The 21,936-nt window shown below is 35.6% G+C and overlaps 1 protein-coding gene across 12 annotated transcripts in view; it reads left to right on the top strand.

Moving 5' to 3' along the window:
• Bent (projectin protein bent) overlaps positions 1-21,936 on the top strand; it is a 76,833-nt gene that overhangs the window by 3,128 nt on the left and 51,769 nt on the right. For 4 of the 12 annotated variants that reach the window (XM_070671519.1, XM_070671521.1, XM_070671522.1 and 1 more), the window contains exons 2-25: positions 3,378-3,884; positions 4,242-4,263; positions 7,080-7,242; positions 7,367-7,508; positions 10,041-10,176; positions 10,464-10,667; positions 11,255-11,556; positions 12,099-12,316; positions 12,397-12,802; positions 13,028-13,200; positions 13,330-13,500; positions 13,632-13,711; positions 13,825-13,990; positions 14,347-14,490; positions 14,838-14,984; positions 15,275-15,325; positions 15,704-15,721; positions 16,414-16,461; positions 16,597-16,641; positions 16,724-16,762; positions 16,847-16,912; positions 17,014-17,070; positions 17,195-17,242; positions 17,454-17,522. In XM_070671519.1, the coding sequence (XP_070527620.1) occupies positions 3,572-3,884; positions 4,242-4,263; positions 7,080-7,242; positions 7,367-7,508; positions 10,041-10,176; positions 10,464-10,667; positions 11,255-11,556; positions 12,099-12,316; positions 12,397-12,802; positions 13,028-13,200; positions 13,330-13,500; positions 13,632-13,711; positions 13,825-13,990; positions 14,347-14,490; positions 14,838-14,984; positions 15,275-15,325; positions 15,704-15,721; positions 16,414-16,461; positions 16,597-16,641; positions 16,724-16,762; positions 16,847-16,912; positions 17,014-17,070; positions 17,195-17,242; positions 17,454-17,522 (3,228 nt within the window). In that variant the 5' untranslated portion in view covers positions 3,378-3,571. Of the gene's footprint in view, positions 1-3,377; positions 3,885-4,241; positions 4,264-7,079; positions 7,243-7,366; positions 7,509-10,040; positions 10,177-10,463; positions 10,668-11,254; positions 11,557-12,098; positions 12,317-12,396; positions 12,803-13,027; positions 13,201-13,329; positions 13,501-13,631; positions 13,712-13,824; positions 13,991-14,346; positions 14,491-14,837; positions 14,985-15,274; positions 15,326-15,703; positions 15,722-16,413; positions 16,462-16,596; positions 16,642-16,723; positions 16,763-16,846; positions 16,913-17,013; positions 17,071-17,194; positions 17,243-17,453; positions 17,523-18,152; positions 18,204-18,279; positions 18,337-18,405; positions 18,463-18,540; positions 18,598-18,729; positions 18,787-18,889; positions 18,950-19,040; positions 19,194-19,291; positions 19,343-19,434; positions 19,576-19,652; positions 19,704-19,788; positions 20,272-20,371; positions 20,429-20,505; positions 20,560-20,639; positions 20,760-20,861; positions 20,919-21,054; positions 21,127-21,208; positions 21,266-21,726; positions 21,784-21,853; positions 21,911-21,936 lie in introns of all 12 variants that reach the window. The other 8 variants (XM_070671520.1, XM_070671523.1, XM_070671513.1 and 5 more) reach the window with 7 other exon arrangements.

Raw genomic sequence — 21,936 nt, forward strand, 5'->3', positions numbered from 1 at the left:
TAATTTTGATTTAATTCTGATTTTTTTACCTGCGTTTTTTTTTTTACTTTATTTTTAATTTTATTAATTAATGCTTTTATAAATAATTAATTTGTGCTACATTTTTATTGGGTCAGAGTGTCAATAAATATGTATTGTATCACAAATAGCCGGTAGAATTATGCCAAAGTGAAGCAACGCTTTCTATATAGCCAGCAAAAATATTAGGTCAGTTGGATGCCGACATTCTCTCACGTACAATGTGCCGATACATTAGAAAATTCAAGTAGCATATTTCTCGATATTCAAATTTATTCTGAAAACATTTACTTAAAAATTGGTAATAATTAATATTTATTTAAAACAATGATACAACTTTTCAATTATAATTCTTTGCTTTTTACCATTGTAATTAATTGCAAGCTAAGTTATTGCTTAAACTATTCATGCTATTTAAAAGAAAGAATTCTATAAGCTATTTTTTTTTTATTTTTAATTTTTTTATATTTTTTAATAGAAGCAAGACATGTCGTCTCGTATCTGGCCAACGCTTTTATATTTATTTCTTTTTCGTTTTGGGAAGATCGATCGTTAGTTGTCGACTTCGGCGCGAAAACTAGACAACGGGCAAAAGGAGCGGAATGCGAACGGCTGTTACGAAGTGTAGTAATCTCGGGAATGCATGCGGGGACCACTTGCCAAGTCTTACTTGTGACGTTGTAATACTCGGTTCTTCCGTTTTGTATGCAGTTTCGCTGGTCCGTTAAGCTCTCCTCCGCATCTGTTCGGTCTCGTCTAAAAAGATTAACCACTGGTCATAGAATGCGCGTTGAAATTACCTCTTCCCAAAATAATGTAGTTGTAAAAACTTGCAATATTTATTGTTCACTTCCGACTAAGAAGCGTGCCTCGGACACTTTTTAAATTAAAGCGTAGAAAATAAAAAAATTAAATAATTGAAATAAAAAATTATTATACTTTTATTTAACGAGATGTTTAATTCAATGTCTTACAGTAAAATCTTTCATCTTTTTATTTGTGTATTACGACTCGCTGTTTATCTGACACTTTGCGAGACAGTGCGAGAGAAGCCAGGCGTATCATATTTCTATCGGCTGGCTGGAGCTGACATAATGAAATAATTTGTTTCACAATTTTGCTGCTCGGTCGATGGCAAGCGACCAATTACGCGAATCTCACGTTACCGGAAGGATATCGCCGTGTGTACTAACGCCTACCCTTGCACTTGGCAGCCTTCTTGCGACACACGTCACACTCGCGAGGCTAATTCATACTTTCCGAAACGATTGTCACCCACCGATATTACCAAGGTCTTTTAATCGCGTTTAAACGAACTTATTATCTCATATTCTATTTATTTATAACAATTATTAGAAGCTATGCAAACAGCTGAGCTCTCCACTTGTCACATGTCGTAATTGCGAAAATCATACAGACAAGCAAAGTCTTCGTAATTATTTTTTATTTCAATTATAAAGCAAAAATCAAATTTAATCGATTATCGATTATTTCCACGCAAATACATTAAACGGGAATGTTACAAAAACGTTTGTCAATTGTTATTAGCAGACGTTGGGTAAATAATGAGGGAAGCAGGTGCAGGTGACCGGTGTCATCGTGCGTTAAGTCACGTCACGCGATACGTCACGCGAAAATGATCGCTTAAGCGAATCGACACTTCTGGCACTTGAAGGCGTCGCGCGATGCCACGGATCTCAAAGGAGCGATTGTCCGGTTTCACGCGCGAACATATTACATCCGACGGGCTGTATCGCGGCCCAACTGCACGCTGCTTCCACAGTTAGATGCCAAACATAATAACCGATTACCAAGATAACTGGCCCAACCTATTTTCGAGCCAAGAGCCGCATTAATAATAGTGGCCTTACGTCATCCCGCGACTCTCTCGGCCTTGGAGCCTCTCGCGGGAAAATACTCCGCTCAGGCACCGCGCGAAGGCGAGTATCGCGCGAATTTCGCGAAAATTCGCCGCTCGCCTCGCTCAATTTGCAGTTAAACGCGGCCGGCTAATGGTCCTGCTGGTACCGTTTGGTACCTGGCCGAAAATAGGCTCGGCACTCGTAAATTATGAGGTCCTTCCGACGCGGCGGTTGAAGAAAAGCAGGCGTCGCTCGTGTCCGCCGCGGTATTTTGCGAAGTTATTATTAGACCGACGCAAAAATAATTTGCAATTCATATTTTAACGTACATACCGCGTCTTCGTAAAAGAAAATCAGAATATTCTCCTTCGCGGCGCGCATTAATACTTATTATTCTAGGATAAGATTTGCATCGAGCGAACGTTATGAATTACGATCGGTATTTATCGTCCGCTTTACGATATTTCGAATTATTTTACATGGACATTTTAAGATATTATTGTTGTCCGATGAGCAACTTTTGGTTTCGGAAAACTATGACTTCCGCCAGTTTCAAAACGATCTGAAAATACGGGCGCTCGATAAAATATATTACCGGGAGCAGCTGGATCCGCGATAAACGTACTGAAATATTTAGCACGCATACGCATTATTTATTGTCGTATTATTTCGGAAAGATTCATGTTTTCAGCGACTGAAAATCGTAATCGCAAACTCGCGGTCTACGGCCAAGAGAAAACGTAATTTAGAGCTGCGCTCATTTACCGCGAAAATGCGCCCGCGATGCACAGCGAGCTTCCTTAAATTATGCAGACATCTATTTTAATTTAATCGCACGCGATAAATCGTTCCTCGACATTTTTTTTTTATTGCCGCGATCGTAGAACCGCTTCGTTTAACCGTTTCCTGGCGATCTTCCCTTCGGAGATCGATCACAGCGACGAAAATCACGTTTAACTTCAAAACGGAAACTTTATTTAACAGCTAATATTCGTTTCAACGTTTTCGCAATTTCGTAGTATGTTCCTGCGATTAAAAGTTGCTTTCGCTTCGAGTTCCCTAGTCGTCGTACGTGTTCCATTCATTTAGAACGAATATCAGCGCAAGTAGGAGTCTCATCGCGCAATACTACGATCGTAAGGCAATGCTAAAGAAGGCTAAGTATAGGTATCCGTATAAAAATAACCGCGGTTAAGGCACCTACGGATGACAGCCTGCCAAGGTTTAGTGAACCACGGTGACTAGGCTCCAAGTTTTATCGACGCTGTCACTCCGAATTTTCGATCTTGAAATATTTGATATCAAGCAAGTAGAGTAACGCTAGTCTTGACATTTCCGACTGCAGTTAGATTTAAATTATTAGCCTCCGATGCAAAGACGAGCGACGAAGTTTCGTGAACGTCACCTCGCGATTTTTAATATTACAAATTATTAGTCGGCTGTTTAAGACTTTGAATATCAATGTTCATACTGACGTCGTGTTTTATTGTTTTCCAGTACTGATAGAAGTACGTGAGAAGAGAGTAAAGGTGGACGTTGCGCCCGGAAGAAAACCGCGACAGAAACAGGTTGGATGGTGCCGCAGGCCGGTGCCATTTAAACCGACGAACTGGGCGAAGGAATCGTCTCCTTCCTCGGATCGGATCTTCCGAGTCTCGTTGTAGAGACAGGTGCGAAGGCGTGCCTCCACGATGGGGGTCGCCGACGACTTCGCGCCCAGCTTCACGCAAAAGCCGCAACTGCGGCAGGAAGATGACGGCAACAAATTGATATTCGAGTGTCAGCTGGTGAGCTCGCCTAAACCCGACATCGCCTGGTTTCGCGGCGAGATCGAGCTCAGCGAGGACGACAGGACTAATTTCAAAGTGCAGAGCGTCGGCACGAATAAATTCCTGGTGGTGCTCGAGCTCGACGATGTCATCGAAACCGATGCAGGCCTCTACAAGGTCAAGGCGAAGAATAAGATGGGCGAGGTCGCTGCCTCCATCAACCTCAACTTTAGTCGTAAGTACATTTTATATTTTCCCTTCTACTTTCTAATATCTAATATCTGAATATCTATTTAAAGGCAAAGTTACGCGTGTTTCGTCGTTACGGAATTATCTAGGATAATTTGCGTAAATTTCACTTACGGCTGGTCTTATTACGTTTTTTATCTACTTTAATTTCTCGAAAATTAAATTAATTAAATTTCACAATTAAAGTTAACGAAAGTTAAAAGAAATTATTTAATTATGCATATACGTATGAAAGTAGATAAAGAAATTGATATAATGTTGCACATGATTTTTTTACTTTTTATTTAATAAATATTTTATTAGATCATTTCTTGAGTAACGTTTTATCGTTATATTTTTCTAGCAATGGATGAGCCTAGAGAGAAGTAAGTCGGTGAAGTTTGTACCGAAAACAAATTATTTGTCGCTTCTCCAGGCTCTGTTTAATTAATTTGTTCTAACGCTTATGCACTAATGGGTTTTCTATTATTATTTCGCTATTAAATGTTTCTTAATTTATCTTTCCCTCTCTCGCTTATTTCGTTGTCTTTCGGTTTTTTATTTATGATTTTAGCTGCCGATCAATCCGTTGGCAAAGGGTGAGAATATTACTTACTCTATGTTATCGTTATAAAAATTGTTTGATAATTATCTTGTTAAATAATATTACAATTAATATTTTGTATTTATAAAATTACAATCACGAAATTTATCAGATATAACGATAATATAAAAAAATATTTTTCAAGCCTAGAATTTCATATCAAATAATTTTTCTATTGACTTCTAATTTAATTTTTAAGAAAATTAATTGTAAGTAACGTTAAAAAATCTGACGGAACGTTGATGCAAGCTTTAAAAAATTTTTTTGCACGGTGTGAGAGTTACGTTTGATCTTTCCGTTTCTTCGATGCATTATTTAAGTACTGCTCCCGCTTTATCTCGATTGATAATGTTCGACTGCATGTTAAATTGGCCTGACCGAGAATAAACGTCGCGGTATGTCCGCTATTTTCGGTCGCGTTCGTGCCGCGCAATCTGACAGAAATCACGGAGGCTTGAGTCGGGTGCGCGTTAACCGGACGATCGAGTGCTTCTTACCGATCCACCCACGCAGATGGAACCGCAAATGTGAAATGCGGTTGGAAATAGAATTAAGGTCTTCTAGTTTTGGACACTGTTCGTGGACACTTGTCTTGCGCGCTCGACTCGACCACAAAGTGGCCGAATTATCTCGGACCTTGTCACTTAAATGAGAAAAATCTAAATTTCATTAATTTGTTCGTATCACAACTGTGACATTAGATCGCGAGAGGAACACAGGCAATCGAGATATTACGAATTTAGCATACCTGATTGATTTAAACGTATATTAAGTTGTACTTTTATTTCACACATTTGGTGAAATTTTCTTTTAAAGAAAGGAAAAACACTTAAGCTTGCTTTTTAATAATTTCATAATTATTAAAGCCGTTTGAAAAGTTATTTTTTACTTTCGAGATAATTTACTTCGAAATAATTAATTTTAACAACGACTCCTTGTCGCAGCACAGCTGGTAAATCAATCGGGAGATCTTCGTGCAATCCGCACGGACGGAAAGCATTTATCAGTTCCTAAATCTCTTTTCGTATATCTCCTGCGCTTATTCCCACGTTTCGTTGCTGCTTTAATGATATTCGAAGATAATTCGAAACTGGGTCGGGAGTGCTCTCGACCGACGGGCTCTCTCAAGTCGCAGTCGCCGACGACACGAAGCTGTATTTTCGGATCGGATCGACAGACGTGATTCCCGTGAATTTCTAAAAGTAACGCGAGCCTTTTCGCTTCCACGCGTCTCCCGAAACGTGTCACAGTTCGCGTTCCATGACGCGTGTCGGAAAAAAATTTCGGTCAACGGTGAAAAAAATAATTGATCAGAAAACGCGACGGACGTTTGCGCGGTGTCCGCGAAACTTCGAGCGAAGAGATATTTTTTTTTTTAGCCTTTCGGTGAGAGAATCTTATTTCTGACCACTGGCTAAAAACGTGGATTTGCAGCTTGCAAAAATCGAATCGATCTGCGACCGATGAGAGTGAAAGTCGAGAGAAAACAGCTGCAGCCTACTTCCTCGCTAAACTTAGCCCTAACGCGTACCGATGCTAATGCACTTATGGTCCATTTGGGATGCGAGTGTTAGGCACGTGCCCCTTCGTCCCGCCTCTCAATTTGCAAGAATAAACACTGCTGATCGTAATTCGGATCACACGTTGGATTCCGTTGATTTATTTAAAAGAGTGACGACGGCTAGATTAGCCATACCAATTTTACTTTTTATTTCGGATAGATAACGTATAAAAAAAAAATTGCTTGATGTATTTAAACAGCTAATTATTGAGTAAGATAATAATTAACTAAATTGATTTTTATGAATTATTAAATTTTTTTTTGGGAAACGTTAAAGGTGTTAAAAAATGTTAATAAAAGATCTGACAAGGATAAGTTGTTTTAGAAATTACATTTAAATAGTTTGAAGCGTTAAAGTATTATTAAGGTTTTTCTGAATGAGCGATTTAACTCTTGACAAAAGTATTGGTGCCAAGAAAGACAGTAGTATCAATTGTAATGGCAATGTACCGGATTTTAAAGTGGTTGTTAGCTGTCGGATCGCCATCGGAATAAACTGTTGAACGAGCCTTCTCTCGTCGGGAAGCATCGTCTAATCAAAACAAAAACTATTTCTGGCGCCAGTCCGCGAAAAGTGCGGAAATCTTACAGCAGCTTAAGTCGTTCAGAAATATTACCACTTTCTACATTGGAATGAAATATTATTATTTCTTATTTTCACATCTTTAACGTTTTTACAAAAAAATCTTAATTATTTCAGGAATAGAAATATTACTATTTTCATGTGCGAGTGTTTTTTTTTTTAATCATATTGCGTGTGTTTGCGATTTAAAGTATGCAATTTGCTAATAACATACGTGATTTTGTGTTATTTGAGTCGCTAACGCATTGATCGATCGCGCCAGGAATAAAATTAATATCATTAGCGACACGTTATATACTTAGCACGTTTTTGTCGCAATATCTAAATTTTCGCGTCGATTTGCTACGGTTTAATTCAATCGACGCGACGATCAATGCTTTAGCAAGCGATAAATTAAATTTGCGCGAATATATTTTCGACCTTACCTCGTGCAACGTTTATTTTGCGCTTGCAGACAAATTGACGGCATTGCACCGACTTTCGCGAAAAAGCCGGCAATTAGACAAGAGGACGATGGCAAACGATTGTTGTTCGAGTGTCGCATCACAGCCGATCCCACGCCGAAAATCACATGGTTTCACAGCGGGAACATGGTCAAAGATTCGCCAAGGCATAAGGTTCATTATTTCTAATTATAATTTGTCTCGCGTAATTTTAAAATATAATAAAAATGTTAGGGAGACGGATCGTTCATAAAATAATTACAGCTTTGTGACAACGGTGATTATTGAATCATTTCAGCTGACCGTCGACAAAGATGGCCATTCGTACTTCGCCACTCTGGAAATAAAAAATGTGACCGTCGAGGATGCTGGCAAATATAAGGTCATGGCGAAGAACGAGCTCGGCGAGTCTAACGCGACGATTTCCCTGAACTTCGATAGTAAGTATCTGACGTTTTTTTGCGAAAAATAACCATCAACTCAAGTGTAGATTTGACCGATGATGCGCTTTAACGTTCACCTGCTTAATTTTTTCATAAATATACGCTCGACGATATGTAATTTTGTTAATAATGAATTTTATTAGACCAAAAAGTTATTTTTTTAATTAATTTTTTATGTCAAGCAGGCATTAAAAAATCTTTAAATTTGTATGGTTTAAAAAAAAATCTTTGCCTTAATTTTTCTTATATTATTTCTTCGTAAAGTTTCTTAAAAAATGTTTTAAATAATTTTCAATAACATTTTGTTTTTTTTTACATTTATTTCCGCATTGTCTTGAAGCGGATAATAAAGTGGATCATCGGCACCACTCCTTAGCTCTTCTCTCACATTCTCTCTCGGGATGTATATCGATGATTCTCTATTCATTTCTGACTCTTTTCTTCATCTCGATTCTCTGCCCTGTTTATCTGTATCCTTCATGTCAATTCTACACCAATTTTAACCGCAGTTTATTATTTAATTTTTTTCCGTTCTCCATCAGCAGTCCATTCTTCAGTCTTTCTACTTTTTTTTTTACTGTAAATGTCACATATTATATGCGGAAGCCTTTATTTTTTAATGGTTTGTCTCGGTCGAGCGATGAGCACGTATCGATATCGGCTCGACGCGAGCCACGATATACAGCCCGTTGATTTGATCTTAATCGACTAAACGGCATTTTTCTTTTGCGAGAGAAACACACACTAGTTGTTTGTCTCTCACGAATTTTGCACCGTAAAAAATTGTGTAGAGAGCGGACCAGAATAATCAACATGTAACAACGCGTGTCCTGCTGCTTCAATCACGTATTAATTCGAATCGCATCTCGCGCCGTGAATCGGATACGCTTTTCCGTACCGATTGCACGAGATGCGATCACAAAATTAGCTTTTAAACATTATTGACGCTTCGTTAGGTTGCTTAGATGACATCTTTTCTCTCTATTCATACGATCGCATTTGCTGTGCGCGAGTATCTATGAAGAGTCTTCGTTTACACTTGGATTTTATTATCCGAATGCAATTCATAGATTCGCGCACACGCAAACGCAATTATAATATATTTTACGAAATTTGGGTGGTGGTAGATCTAACGATATATATTTTCTTACTTGCTTACTTGCTCGTCGGACTTCTCAAAATTTAATTTTAACATTGCCATTTATGAGCGAAACTTAATGCTACTTTATTTAATTACGAAATCAAATTCAAGCCTTATTAATTAAAATTATAATATAAAATACAATTTTTTGCTACAATTTTATTTTCATATATATTAAAAAAAAATTGGTTTCATGCAATGTTGTAAATTTTTATCTGGCAAGTACGGAAATATTTTTGAAAAATAATTAAGTATATAAGTTAACGACGACGATTCTAATATTGTATATACTTACATACGTTTTCGTCACATGCTTCACTAGTCATTCTCATTGGCTAATTCGCTGGTAGAAATTTTTCACAAGTACAACCAAAAATGTTTGAAACTATGTGTTTTGCTCTGTCATTTTGTATATATTCACATCACTGATTAATACAATGTACTTTAATCGACACAACATGAAAAACACCCGATTTCTTTTGCTCGCGGTATTTATTATCTCAACGATAATTATCGTAATTATTGAAGAAACATGGAATAATGGTATTAAATTTTTTCGATGAATATCGATGCAACGAGATTATCAAAACGATTGTATACATATTACACAACTCACTCACTCGCAAACAGCGTTTGACGAAATGCTTGCGCATAACCGCAGTGTTCATTTAACCGCGTTCGTCTTCAAAGTCGTGTGGGAAAAAAATGGAGCAGGTGACATTTCGAGAGCACAGTTTTAAGATTCACTGAGCGAAACATTGCGAATAGACGGAAGGAGAGTAGAGAGAGCAACCTAATTTATAAGATGTCGATCGGCAAGGATTTTGGATCCTTGCATGAGTATTCCCGAGCGTTAGCTGCAGCACTTGTACAACGATACGATACGAAGAACCAAGAGAATTAAATCGATCGTGTGATAGTTGAATATCGAACGAATTAATGTATTTAATAGAGAAATTTTTATAATATGTCTAGAGATCTAGAAATTTAAAGGTTATTCAAGCCAAATCGATACGTGACTCCCGATCTCGCATCGAACTTAAAATGCTTCGCGTATTTAAACCTTTCGCTGCCGGGTCATTTTTCGTGTTTTTGAAATGTAATTAATCGGCTGAAAGTATATAATTTTTTTCTCCTTTATTTTAGTGCAAGGTATATTTAAATAAATTATAGAAGAAAAAGAAACGGTAAAGAAATAAAAATAAAATAAAAATTACTTTTAGTTAAACTTGACTTTTGCACGCGTCGAAGTAGAGATTAGTATTTTTATGTAGAGGCAGACGATACGTGTCGTAAGTCTAATAATTTCTGCAGCGAAAGGATTGAGTAGGCAAGCAAACGTGTGTGTCAACAATTTTCGACATGTCGATCGTTTGTGTCGAACGTAGGCGACGAGGCACCCGTACCGGACGACGGTATTAAACCTACCTTCACCGAACGACCGGTTATTAGACAATCCGACGACGGTAACACCATCACCTTCGAATGCCGACTTGTCGGCGATCCGAAACCGAGTGTCAAGTGGTAAGACCTTGATAATCCGCGACGCGCGTGAGGAAGTAGCCGTTGCTGTTAAGTCTTGAAAAAAAGAGAGAGAAAAAAAGGAATTAATGCTAATCGAATTAAATTAATTACTTTTCTAAAAAAAGAAGAATTGTCTTTGAAGCGAAAGAAAGTCATTTCGATGAAATGGTTCGATTTTGACGATTCAAAGTCGGCGAACGCACGATGTGCACTTCCTAACGCGCGGTACGCGACGCAAATTATTATCCGGCGGTTGCTTCGACTTGGCACGTTGACGGCGATCGCAGGTATCACGGTACCGAGGAAGTGAAAGACGGCGGACGGTTCAACACGTCCCTGGAACTCGATCAGAAGCTGTACCATCTCGCGAGGCTGAGGATCGACAATGTGGCGAAGGCAGATGCGGGGGAGTATAGGGCCGTGGCAAAAAACAAACATGGCCAGGGGGTGGCGACGATTAATTTGAACTTCGAGGGTGGCGACAGGCTCAAGTAGGCATCGAAAAACGACCCGTACTCGACATTATTCTGTCGCGCCACAATTTGATCGCATTCGACACGATAAAAGCTTGCATTACATTCTTTTTTTTATTTTTTATTTTTTTTGGTGCATTTATTAAATGAAAAATAAGAGAAACTAACAGTCGTTCAGAATATGAATTCAGGTATTCGCAATATTCATTTTACACTTAATTTATTAGGTAGAAATTTCTTTTCTATAAAACTGTTTGCTATCTTTTTATAAATAATTTATGTCGTATTTAATTTACGAATATATGTATGTACAAAAGCCGCACGTTCTCTTTAGACCGAAAACGTAAACCGTAAAATAAATTAAAAAAACTTTAACAGTCTCCACATTTTAATAAATAAAAATTTAAGTTCGAAAGAGAGCTTGCGGTTTTTACGGCAATATATATTTTTTTTTCTGGGACATCGCGCGCCGCGTTTTTCGAGTATATCGCGTGGCGTGGCAGACAGATGAGAAACAACGTCGTCGAGCAAAGTGGCTTTAGATTCTGCGTTCGTATCGACGAGCGACCCGACGATATTTTCGCCTGACGTGTCAATTTACGCAGAATACCGGACGGTAAGCCGCCGCGCTTCCCGAAGAAGCCAACGATCCGCCAGGAGGGCGATTTGCTCATCATGGAGTGCATCCTGGAGGCACACCCGGTGCCGGACATTACGTGGTACCAGGGTCAGAAAACGATTACCGACAGTAAACGCGTCAAGATGTCACGCAAGGCCACCGGCAAGGACGCGTATCTGCTGACCCTCGAGATCTCGAATCCGACCAAGGCTGACGGTGGGAATTACCGTTGCAACGCCTTTAACAACTTCGGCGAGAGTAACGCCAACATCTCCCTCAACTTCCAAGGCAAGTCCCCTCCGTCCCCTTCGAAGCGTAAGAGAGGGCTATGGCTCTCATTGATCACTCCGAGCTATTAAAACGCGCCGACGAAATTATTTCAAAGGAATTATCAGTTGCTTGATCGCGATTAAACGATAAGATCCCTCTTGATGACTTCGTCCGCGACGAGTCCTCGACTGGTCCCCCACGTTTCCGCCGTACACGATGAATTCGATGAACGCGCGGTAGAAGTGTACATTTTTATTTTTATTCTTTCTAATTTTCTTTTTTTTTTTTTTAACGAACGATCGCGATCGTTAGCGGGTAGGTCGATTTTATCAGGTAAGCACAGGTAACCGCGCTACTTTGCTAACCAATCGTGACGTCTCTGTATATTGGCTTCATAACTCATTGAGCTGCCAACAAACATGACTAACGTCGTCGGGAGTCGCGGTCGCTGGTCGTGAGTGACCCGCGACCGCGGCGAAAAATCGCTGTTTCCGTAATCTCGGAAACGACGCACGTTCCTTCAACGGCGAGATCTAACCGTGGATCTTTCCAAGATGCAGAAGAAGGCGCGGGATGCGCTCCGTCCTTCATCGAGAAGCCTCGCATCATCCCGAATGAAACTGGGACGTTGATCACCATGAAGTGCAAGTGCAAGGCGAATCCCAAACCAGAAGTTACGTGGTTTCGCGGTAGCAACGTGGTCAAGGAGTCATCGAAGATCTCGATCAAGTCCAAAACGGTTGAGGAGGACATATATGAACTCATCATGGAGATAAAGGTAATTCTCTATTAAAAAAAAAAAAAAAAATTAATTTTAATTAATTCGATTTAATTTTTTTTTTTTGTCGGTGACAACAGGACCCATCGGGACCGGACGGTGGCACTTATAGGTGTCATGTGAAGAACGAGTACGGCGAGAGCAACGCAAATCTCAACTTGAACATCGAAGCGGAGCCGGAACCGGAAGGAGACGGGCCTACGTTTGTGGAGAAGCCGAGGATTCAGTCACAGAATAAGGGTAAGCTCGTTATCATGGACTGCAAGGTGAAAGCAAAACCGAAGCCGCAAATTGTCTGGACCCATGCTGGCAAAGTGGTGAAAGAATCTTCGAAGATTTCCATCAACATCGTTCAAGAGAAGGATGATATTTATTATATCAAATTAACTCTGAACGATCCCGGACCGGAAGATTCCGGTCTCTACAAGTGCAACATTAAGAACGACCTCGGTGAACTCAACGCCAATCTTACGTTGAACGTCGAAAGTAAGTCCGCCTTTGTTTAAATAATATTTGACTAATTTTATTATTAAGTAACTGAAATAATTAATTTAGATTTAATTATATTACTTTTGTATTGTTGGTTGCGTTTAGCTTTCAGAAAGAAATGCAATTGCTTAATAAATATATTGATATTACTTTTTAATTTTAAACGATAAATTATAAAAAGATAAAGAGATTTATCAGCCTTTTTTTTGCTTGAAATTTTAGTTATACCTGTAATTAAGGAGAAACCGAAAGTCGTAAAAATTGTCAAGAAAAAGACAGTAGTGATCGAGTGTCACGTTCTTTCTCAATTCGCGCCTGATTGTACGTGGTTCAAAGAAAGTCAGGCTGTTAAAGAGGACAGTAGACACAAGTTGCAAGTTGAGCAAGTCAAAGATGTGAGTCGTACAACGAAACATTATTTTATAATTAGAATAAATCGGTATTACAAAAATATATCGTAATATTTGACATTAAAAAAATAACAATGGAAATATAAATTCTGACCGGGTGACTTTTTCGAATAGGGTGAATTTGCCGTAAAACTTGAAATCGAACAAATGTCAGCGACAGATAAGGGCACTTATAAATTAGTTGCACGCAACGAAAAGGGCGAGGCTACGTCGCAAGTAGTGGAAGTGACTGAAATACCAGACCAAGGAGAAAAACCAAAAATTGTTACCGGCCTCAAATCAATTGTAAGAACCTTTAATGATTTTCAAATGTATTGCTTTATAATTTAATCATTTGTCTTAATAAAAAGATAATGTTGTTAAGACAAAGTTTTTTTTTGCTATTAATTTAATGTGCGCTAATTCTTTATTTCCAGACTGTCGAGGAAGGCAAAACAGTCGAGCTCGTTGCTACTCTCGCAACGCAAGATCGAAAAGTTACTGTCATATGGCAAAGGTATGTATTTGATATAAAATTAATCGTATTTCCTTGTTAATTGCCTTTTCTTATAATTATAAAATTTTTTTTCAGATTATTTAATGACTTGAATAATTATAATTTGATTACAGAGATTCGACAGTCATCAAAGCGTCTAAGGACATCATGATTTCATTCAACGGCTTGGATATGAAATTGACTATTACCTCGGCATCGACAGAATTATCGGGAACGTACAAAGTCGTCGCGAGCAATGAATACGGTCAAGATGAGTCGTCGGCCCGTCTCGTCGTTAAGGTAAATTACATTATTTAATATGTTTCAAAATTATAGAATATTATTTATATTTCTTTTGTTAATCACCGTTTCTGTATTTGTGTAAATTTATATGTCGACATATCGCCACAAATTTACACTTCCATAAAAATTTAGCATGCTGAATTCAGATAAGCGGTTGCATTTGTCATTCCCTTTCTTAATACAACGTATTCCTAATAATTATAAATTTATCAATTCTTTCTGTTGAAAAATTAGCATGTTGATTAAGTACAAATATCTAACGTGATTAAATTACCGTTCCTCGATAAATTCGAATGTCGTAAATAAGAAACATGTTTCTTGATGTTGCATGCAATCCCCTAATTAAATTACAGAAGAAAGAGGAAAAGAAAAAAGACGAGGAAGAGGAGAAGAAAAAAAAGAAGGTAGAAAAGAAAGAGGAAAAGAAAGAAGAAGAAAAGAAGGAAGAGAAGAAGGTGGAGAAAAAGGTCGATGAAAAGAAAGAAGAGGAGAAGAAGGTAATCCTAAATAAAAAAAAATTAACTAACATTTTAATTAATTTTTAAATTGTTTTTTTATTGCCCCTTTACTTCTATTGTTACGTCTCTTGTGATTAACAAAATACTCTGTCTCATACAGCTTGATACAGATACAAAAAGATTTGTCGTTTTGCAGAATTTATTAAAGTATATTTCTGAATCTCTATAATTGTTTAAAAAAAATTGGAGAAGATGTAAATTAATATTAAATAGTGAATAATTTATATTAAGAACTACTATACATACAATTTGCATAAAACGATCGATCTTTTAAATCCTCGACGCGACATTTAACATATTGTTGAAAAATTATGTATATACATAAGGTAATAAGTTCAGTATGGAGCGATGACGATGAGGAACCTGAAGAATTTGAGGAAGAAGAGGAAGTGGTGAGTGTAATTGAGTCCAGCATTATCAGCACTGAAGCCATTCTCGAAGATTCAGACTCTGAAATCATTTCTCGCGTCGAGGTACACACACACACATATACAAACATATCGAAATTAATACATCAAATTCACTATATTAATATATAATAATTTATTAATCTATAATAGATGTATATTAAATATATTTTTATAATAATATAAGAAGTAATCTTCTTTCTTTAACTTATAAAATAAAATATTTATTTTATTATTTTTTTATTCTTATTAACTAATTAATATTTTCTAATTAGACTTCCTATTTTGACTTCTTTTGCAAGTTACAAAAATTATATTTGTTTGAGATAAATTTTTTTTTTCTTGTTATTTTTAAGGATAAGCCCGATTTGAAACCGAACGGTATCGACAAACCAAAGATTGAGAAGGTACGGAGATACAAATATTTCTTTTTAATTTTTTAAAGATACAATTTCTTGTAATAGAAAACGGTATACACCATGATCAGAACACGTCACTTGTGATAATAATTACTCCCTTGTGCTTTCGTTTATCGTATTCTTTGTTCTTGTTATTTTTATTTGCATTTCTCTTCTTTATCATTTGTGCTATTCCTTTATTTTGAGATTTATATGTGCACAGTGTTTTCCAGTATATGCTTAGAGGCTTATTAGATTCTTAGTAAATAGTATATAATTGATAAATTATATAAATGTGAATACTGATTCGATTTATAAAAAAAATTAATATTAAATTTAATATAGAAATCTTTGTTAAAATTTACGTTGTGATGTATTCTGTTTCAGAAAATGGAGATCTTACAGGTGAGCATATAATATCGGATAGTCGAATTTCGGTAATGTAATATACTCGATAAGTAATTTTTTATCCGCTCGAACAAATACCACTGTGCTCTGGAATTTAAGGCTTTAGCGAAATATTTTGATCAATCTACTAAGCACCTGCTAAGCAAATAATTTATAATTAATAGGATACTGCATTAAATTTTCTTTTGATATGAGATTTTATTTTGCAGCCGCAAAATTGCTTTTATGCAAGTAATATTAGTGCCATATTAACTTAATATTTTATTTTCCGCAGCATCTACGTAATTTCGGATTATCCGTAAAGTTTCTTCGAACGATCTTGTGCGCTTCTTAAAATGCTTAAGCAATATCTTTAATGCTTATTGCTTTTTATTCAAGAAACGCAAATTTTCCACAAACAATTTATTAAATTTCATATTTCTTTCCTACATCCTAGCAACTGGTTCTTTTCAATTTATCCAATCCTGCTTCAGAACTTATTTCTCTATTGCATGAGTTTTTAGTGTGCTTTATATCGTGTGTATTTGTGTGTGAAAAGTTTTGCAAGAAGAATAAATACCAAAAATATTAGTTAAATACTTAATTAAAAATAGATATTATTTTAACTTGCATTTATTCCGTTAACGTATGTTTCAAGTTAAATTAAAAAAGACATTTTTATTAATATTTTTTTTTTTTTATGTAAATAGAAAGATGAAGAAATCGTGAATAATGTTGAAGAAAGAAAATCTATTAAGGTAAGATTATCAGATGTAGATGTTATTAAATTAGATATAGTTCTTATTAAATATTATAATTAAAATTATACAATGAATAATCTAGTTGCGATTAATTGGATCAAATTCTATTAAATATTTTTTCTTAATTTATAGAAGAAATCTGCCGAGAAAGTCGAAGATAAGAAAGAAGAAGAAAAGGTAAGCGTCATTATTCTGTAAGATTATTTTATCTTTGAAAAATCTATTGTTTCATCTTTGAAATTTATTAATTTTTTTTCAGAAAAAAGTTTTAAAGAAAAAAGAACCTGAATCAAAGGAGGTATGCATAATTCGCCCTTTTTTTCATATATTAACATTGATTACTATTTCTATTGTATTATTTAACATTGTTATTCACATACAGATATCTCGAGAAACCACACCTAAGCCCGAAAAAACTGTGGCAGGTCGTAAAGAATCAGTCACGAGGGTAATTATTAATTGTATTTTACATTTTTGTGTTAATAGAAAAAGAGTGTTAAATAAAAAAAAAAAAAGAGTTAATTTTATGCATAAATTTATGTGTTTTAGGTGGAAGAACTTAAAGCAGAGAGCCGTCGCAGCTCGATTATTAAGACTGAAGAAAAGGTTTGTAAAATATTATAATATTAAATTTTGTTTAAGACTGTTGCTTTAAAAAGCTTATTCTGTGCCATTAAGAATATTATTTAAAATGTATATTAATGCGATTTATTCTGCTATCATTGTATAGATAATGGACGATGGTACCACGACACCACGACGTCTTTCTATACAAAAGGTACACATATACATATACATATATTTTACACGACAACATTGCCGAAAACAATTACAAACAATTTTATACAATTTTACACTAAAAAAGAATTAATATTTTTCGACTACAATATAATAAATTATGATTATCTTGTTAAAAAAGTATTAAGATTTACAGATTAAATAATATACGTCAATTAAGTTTTTATCTTATTATATTTTATATGTTTCAGACCGAAGAAGAAGTCAAAGTAGAAAGCAGACGATCTTCTGTCATAGAAAAGAAAAAAACGACTGAAAAGGTAAGAAAAAATATATCGTTATCTTTTAATCGTCTGTGCAATGTGCTAACAACATATTTTATTATCGATTAATTAATTATTATTAGTTAGAATTTTTTAAAGAATATAGTAAGTATTAACATAAACGAGTTCTTGCCTTCTATGATGAAATTCGCCATAAAAGAGAAGGAATTTTTACTTTATAGAAATAAATTATTGTGTCTTATTAATTAATAGTTTGATGTAGTGTCGATGTTTGCTAAACCAGCTTGTGTTAATGCAAATTGTACAAGGTGTCTCAAACGATATGTTGCTTCTGAAAACTGGGTAGGAAATTAGACACCTTGTATAATCTTTCGTCTTGTCACAAGTAGGTAGTTTTAAAAAATAATTTGCCAAGAAATTTTATTTTTAAAGCTTTCAATGTGCAAATAGTTGTAAAAAAAAAAAAGAAATTTACGTTTACATGTTACTTGTGAAGTTTTGTAATTAATAAGAATTTAAAAGTAATACAGAAATAATAGGATGTATAAAATATTTTTATTCCGCGCGATACACTTTACGTCAAAGGTTGAGAACTTTGTTAAGATCGCGTTAAATTTCGCGCACAAGAAAAATCGTGCGGGAACATTTTATCTCGCGTTATTGCAGGATATACCCGCATTCAGGCTAAGAACTGTTCCGCGAGCGATTGAAGACGAGGTACACGCATACATTTTAATTGTATTATTTTTTTTTTTTTTATTACACTTCGTAACGAAATAAAAATTTCTTTTAGAAAACACTTACAGCGATGACCAAGCCACACTCACACAAACCCGACGAAGAACTTCAGGTACACATCATTACTGTCAATGATACATTTATTCGTTAGACTGGCGTTACACATTACATTTAATTTTAGGACTTTTCGTCGTTTAAGCCGATAAGGCGCGATAGTAAATCAGTAAGAAATTACGAGGTACGTAACGCGTTTACTGCTGCAATTATGCGTTGCGTTAAATTCGTATTACACGTGATAAAACTTGAAACGTTATAGGAAACCACGAAGTCCAGCGTAACTTCGTCGGTGCGTGAAACCGATCATAAGCCGAAGGTACATATTTTTGTGCGTATATTATGTATAAAAAAAAAATGTTGCCTTCCTGAAAATAGTAAAAAACATTTTTATAGTATTTGTGGTTACACATATATAACGAGATTATATAAAAAAAAATTAATATTCTAGATGGCATCTCAAGCTGTAATTAAGTCCCGCTTGCGCGATTCGGACGATGAACTTGAGGTATACCAAAAGCTGTGTTACATACACGCCAGTTACATATGTACAACGGCAATTGAACGTCTTTCGTACGATACGTATTTTATCGACATGATATTAATTTTAGGACGCTTGGAGTATTCATAATCCGGGAGAACGTGATAACGAATCTGCGCCGTATTATAGAGTATGCGAATATGCTACGTAAAAGTAGACATTTTAATTAAAAGGAAAGAAACATGATACTTAGGGCGTAATATTTTTTTATTTTTTTTTAGGACACGTCGTCAGATAAGACACGTAAATTTAAAACACCACCAGATACACACTCGCGTAAAACATCGGACAGCAACAAACCGAAAGATAAAATATCACCACACGATACAGCCGCACATAAGACACACTCGCAGGAATCCGATGAAGAGATCGAGGTATTGAATGTAAAATATATTTATTGTAGCTGGCTAGGCACGAATTTTTAAATTGCGTTATTAAAAAGCACATTTTTTTAATCGTTTAATCTCTTTAGGATATTTGGGCAAGTAAAGAATATGATAGCGATCTGGAAAATCGTGACAAAGTATGCAAATTTATTTTATGGATATTATTCGTAATTAATTATCGAGCCTCTTTAAAAAAAAGAAATACAAAATTTGGAATATATTATTTTAGGATGTTCCGAAAAAGAAAACATATTCGCGCGACACGAGTAAAGCTTCGCACAAATCAGATGAACCTCCGACAGATAAAACACTTCTTCGCGATCCACCGACGTACAAAATACGTCCACAAAAATCAAACGAAGAGATTGAGGTATAGGATATTTTATTATCGCGTAAGCGTAAGCGAAGAAGCATAAATATTTTTTTTCAATATATTAATCTTTTTAGGACATTTGGGCGAATAAAGAACGCGATACCGATTCTAAGAAGCATGATAAAGTATGCGTAAAAATTAAAATTATTAATTACTCGCGAATGGTTTGAATTAAAAACAAATTGTACAATTTATAATGTGACATTTTAGGATACTCCGAAAGAGAAAGAATTACGTGACACGTCTAGTAAAGTACCGCCGCGTAAATCGGACGATACTGCAAAAGATAAAACACTTTTGTATGATACATCTGCAATTAAAATGCAATCGCACAAGCCCGATGAAATACCAAAAGATAAGGTACTTCGACGTGATACACCCGCAGCTAAAACACCATCGCACAAACCCGATGAGGTTGTAAAAATTAAGACATCTCAAAGTGATACATCCGCAGCTAAAACACCATTGCACAAACCCGATGAGGTTGTAAAAATTAAGACATCTCAAAGTGATACACCCGCAGCTAAAACACCATCGCACAAACCCGATGAAGTTGTAAAAATTAAGACATCTCAACGTGATACACCCGTGCCTAAAACACAAAACTCTGACATCGAATTAAAAGATAGTACTCGTCCACAGGATACACCTGCTCATAAAAAATATTTACACAAACCTGACGAAAAAATCGAGGTACGACACATCATACATTTTCGCTACACATACACGTTTACTTACAATAATTACGAAGACATATTTTATATGTGAGTTATTTCTAAAATTATTATTTTAGGATTCATCGAAAGCAAAAAATAAACCAACCCGTCGGCTATCTGACGAAACAATTGAGGTACACATTACACATTGTACACCACGTTTTTTAAATTTTTTTTTACATACATATTATTTTTACATTAACGCTTTTAGGATACTTGGTCAAAAAGACGAGAACATGACAACATACCACGTAAAATAAATGAGGTACACTATGCGACACATCTCGCATACTTAAATAAGTCTATGAAATGTTAGACATAATTTTTAAAAAATCGTTATTATAGGATACATCGGTAATTAAGGCTAAGAAACGTGAGTCTAAGCCTGATGATCAAACAGAAGCAGATAAAACACCTTCGTATGGAACAAAACCGCGTGATATTAAGTCTACACAAGATGACGAGGTAGACTATAAGATAGATAATATGTAGAATTATAATTTAAATAATTTAGTTGCAAAGTTATAATTTCTTTGCAAAATAGTAAAAATATGTTACAAATTTTAGGGCAAATTGGCACCGATATCGAAAGGACACGACGACAAACATATCTCGCACCATGAGGTACACAAATACAAATACACGTAACACATTTTATTTTACTTTACTCTATCCTATTTCACACATTTTCGTATCTTTCGCATACATTTCATTCGCATATCTTTGTGAAACAGCTTGATAAAATACACCGTTATTTTAGGGTGCTACAGACATATCACACAAATCTCCTCTCAACCGAGATGTCAAAACTTACTACACACATTACAATTACGTTAGTTAAATAATAAAATTTTATAGATAAATAGTAAAATCTATTTTTTTTTATTTATTTTAAAATTGGCATGTTATTTTAGGACGTATGGGCACCGAAAACTAGCGAATACAAATCAAATTCTATTACAATCGATAAGGTACACGCATATTACACACATGCATGTGTAAACCTAATAAAACTATTAATTAGGAAGAAATATCTCGAGTGGAAATTTATCTAGTTAATCTAATTTTTGCAGCTAGTGGTTAGATCGTGCAGATTAAATATATTTCTTAATTACTGATTAGCTTGGTACAAAAAATAGAGTTGTCATTAAAAAAATAAAATAAAATAAAATCTGTCTAGTATCGGTCGTCTAGTCACTGTCCAGCGCGAACGAAAAACGTTTGGATATCTAGTTTTTCTAGCTTGTTATTAGCTAATAATAATTACCTGGTATTTAATACGTGCTGGACAGTTTTGCTAGACAGCCACGAGATAAACCACAAATCGGCTAGCTAATTATTAGGTAACGGTGAGAGTCAATTTCCACTCGGGTGTTAATTAAAAATATTACGCACGCATATTAGCGATATTGTTTATTTTTTAATTTTTTAGGACGTTTCGTTACCTACTGTTGAACCACAAACTTACGAATCTGACGACGAAATCGAGGTACAAGATAGTTATACTTTTTTTTTATATAAAATATATTTAATTGTAATAAAATAATGCGCGATCGTAGGACATATGGGCTTCGAGAACTGAAGACGACGCGCCTAAACCTATTAGAAAGTTAGAGGTACATACGATCGGCGCAACATTTAT

The sequence above is a fragment of the Cardiocondyla obscurior genome, linkage group LG23 (genome assembly GCF_019399895.1).
Source record: "Cardiocondyla obscurior isolate alpha-2009 linkage group LG23, Cobs3.1, whole genome shotgun sequence".
NCBI lineage: Eukaryota > Metazoa > Arthropoda > Insecta > Hymenoptera > Formicidae > Cardiocondyla > Cardiocondyla obscurior.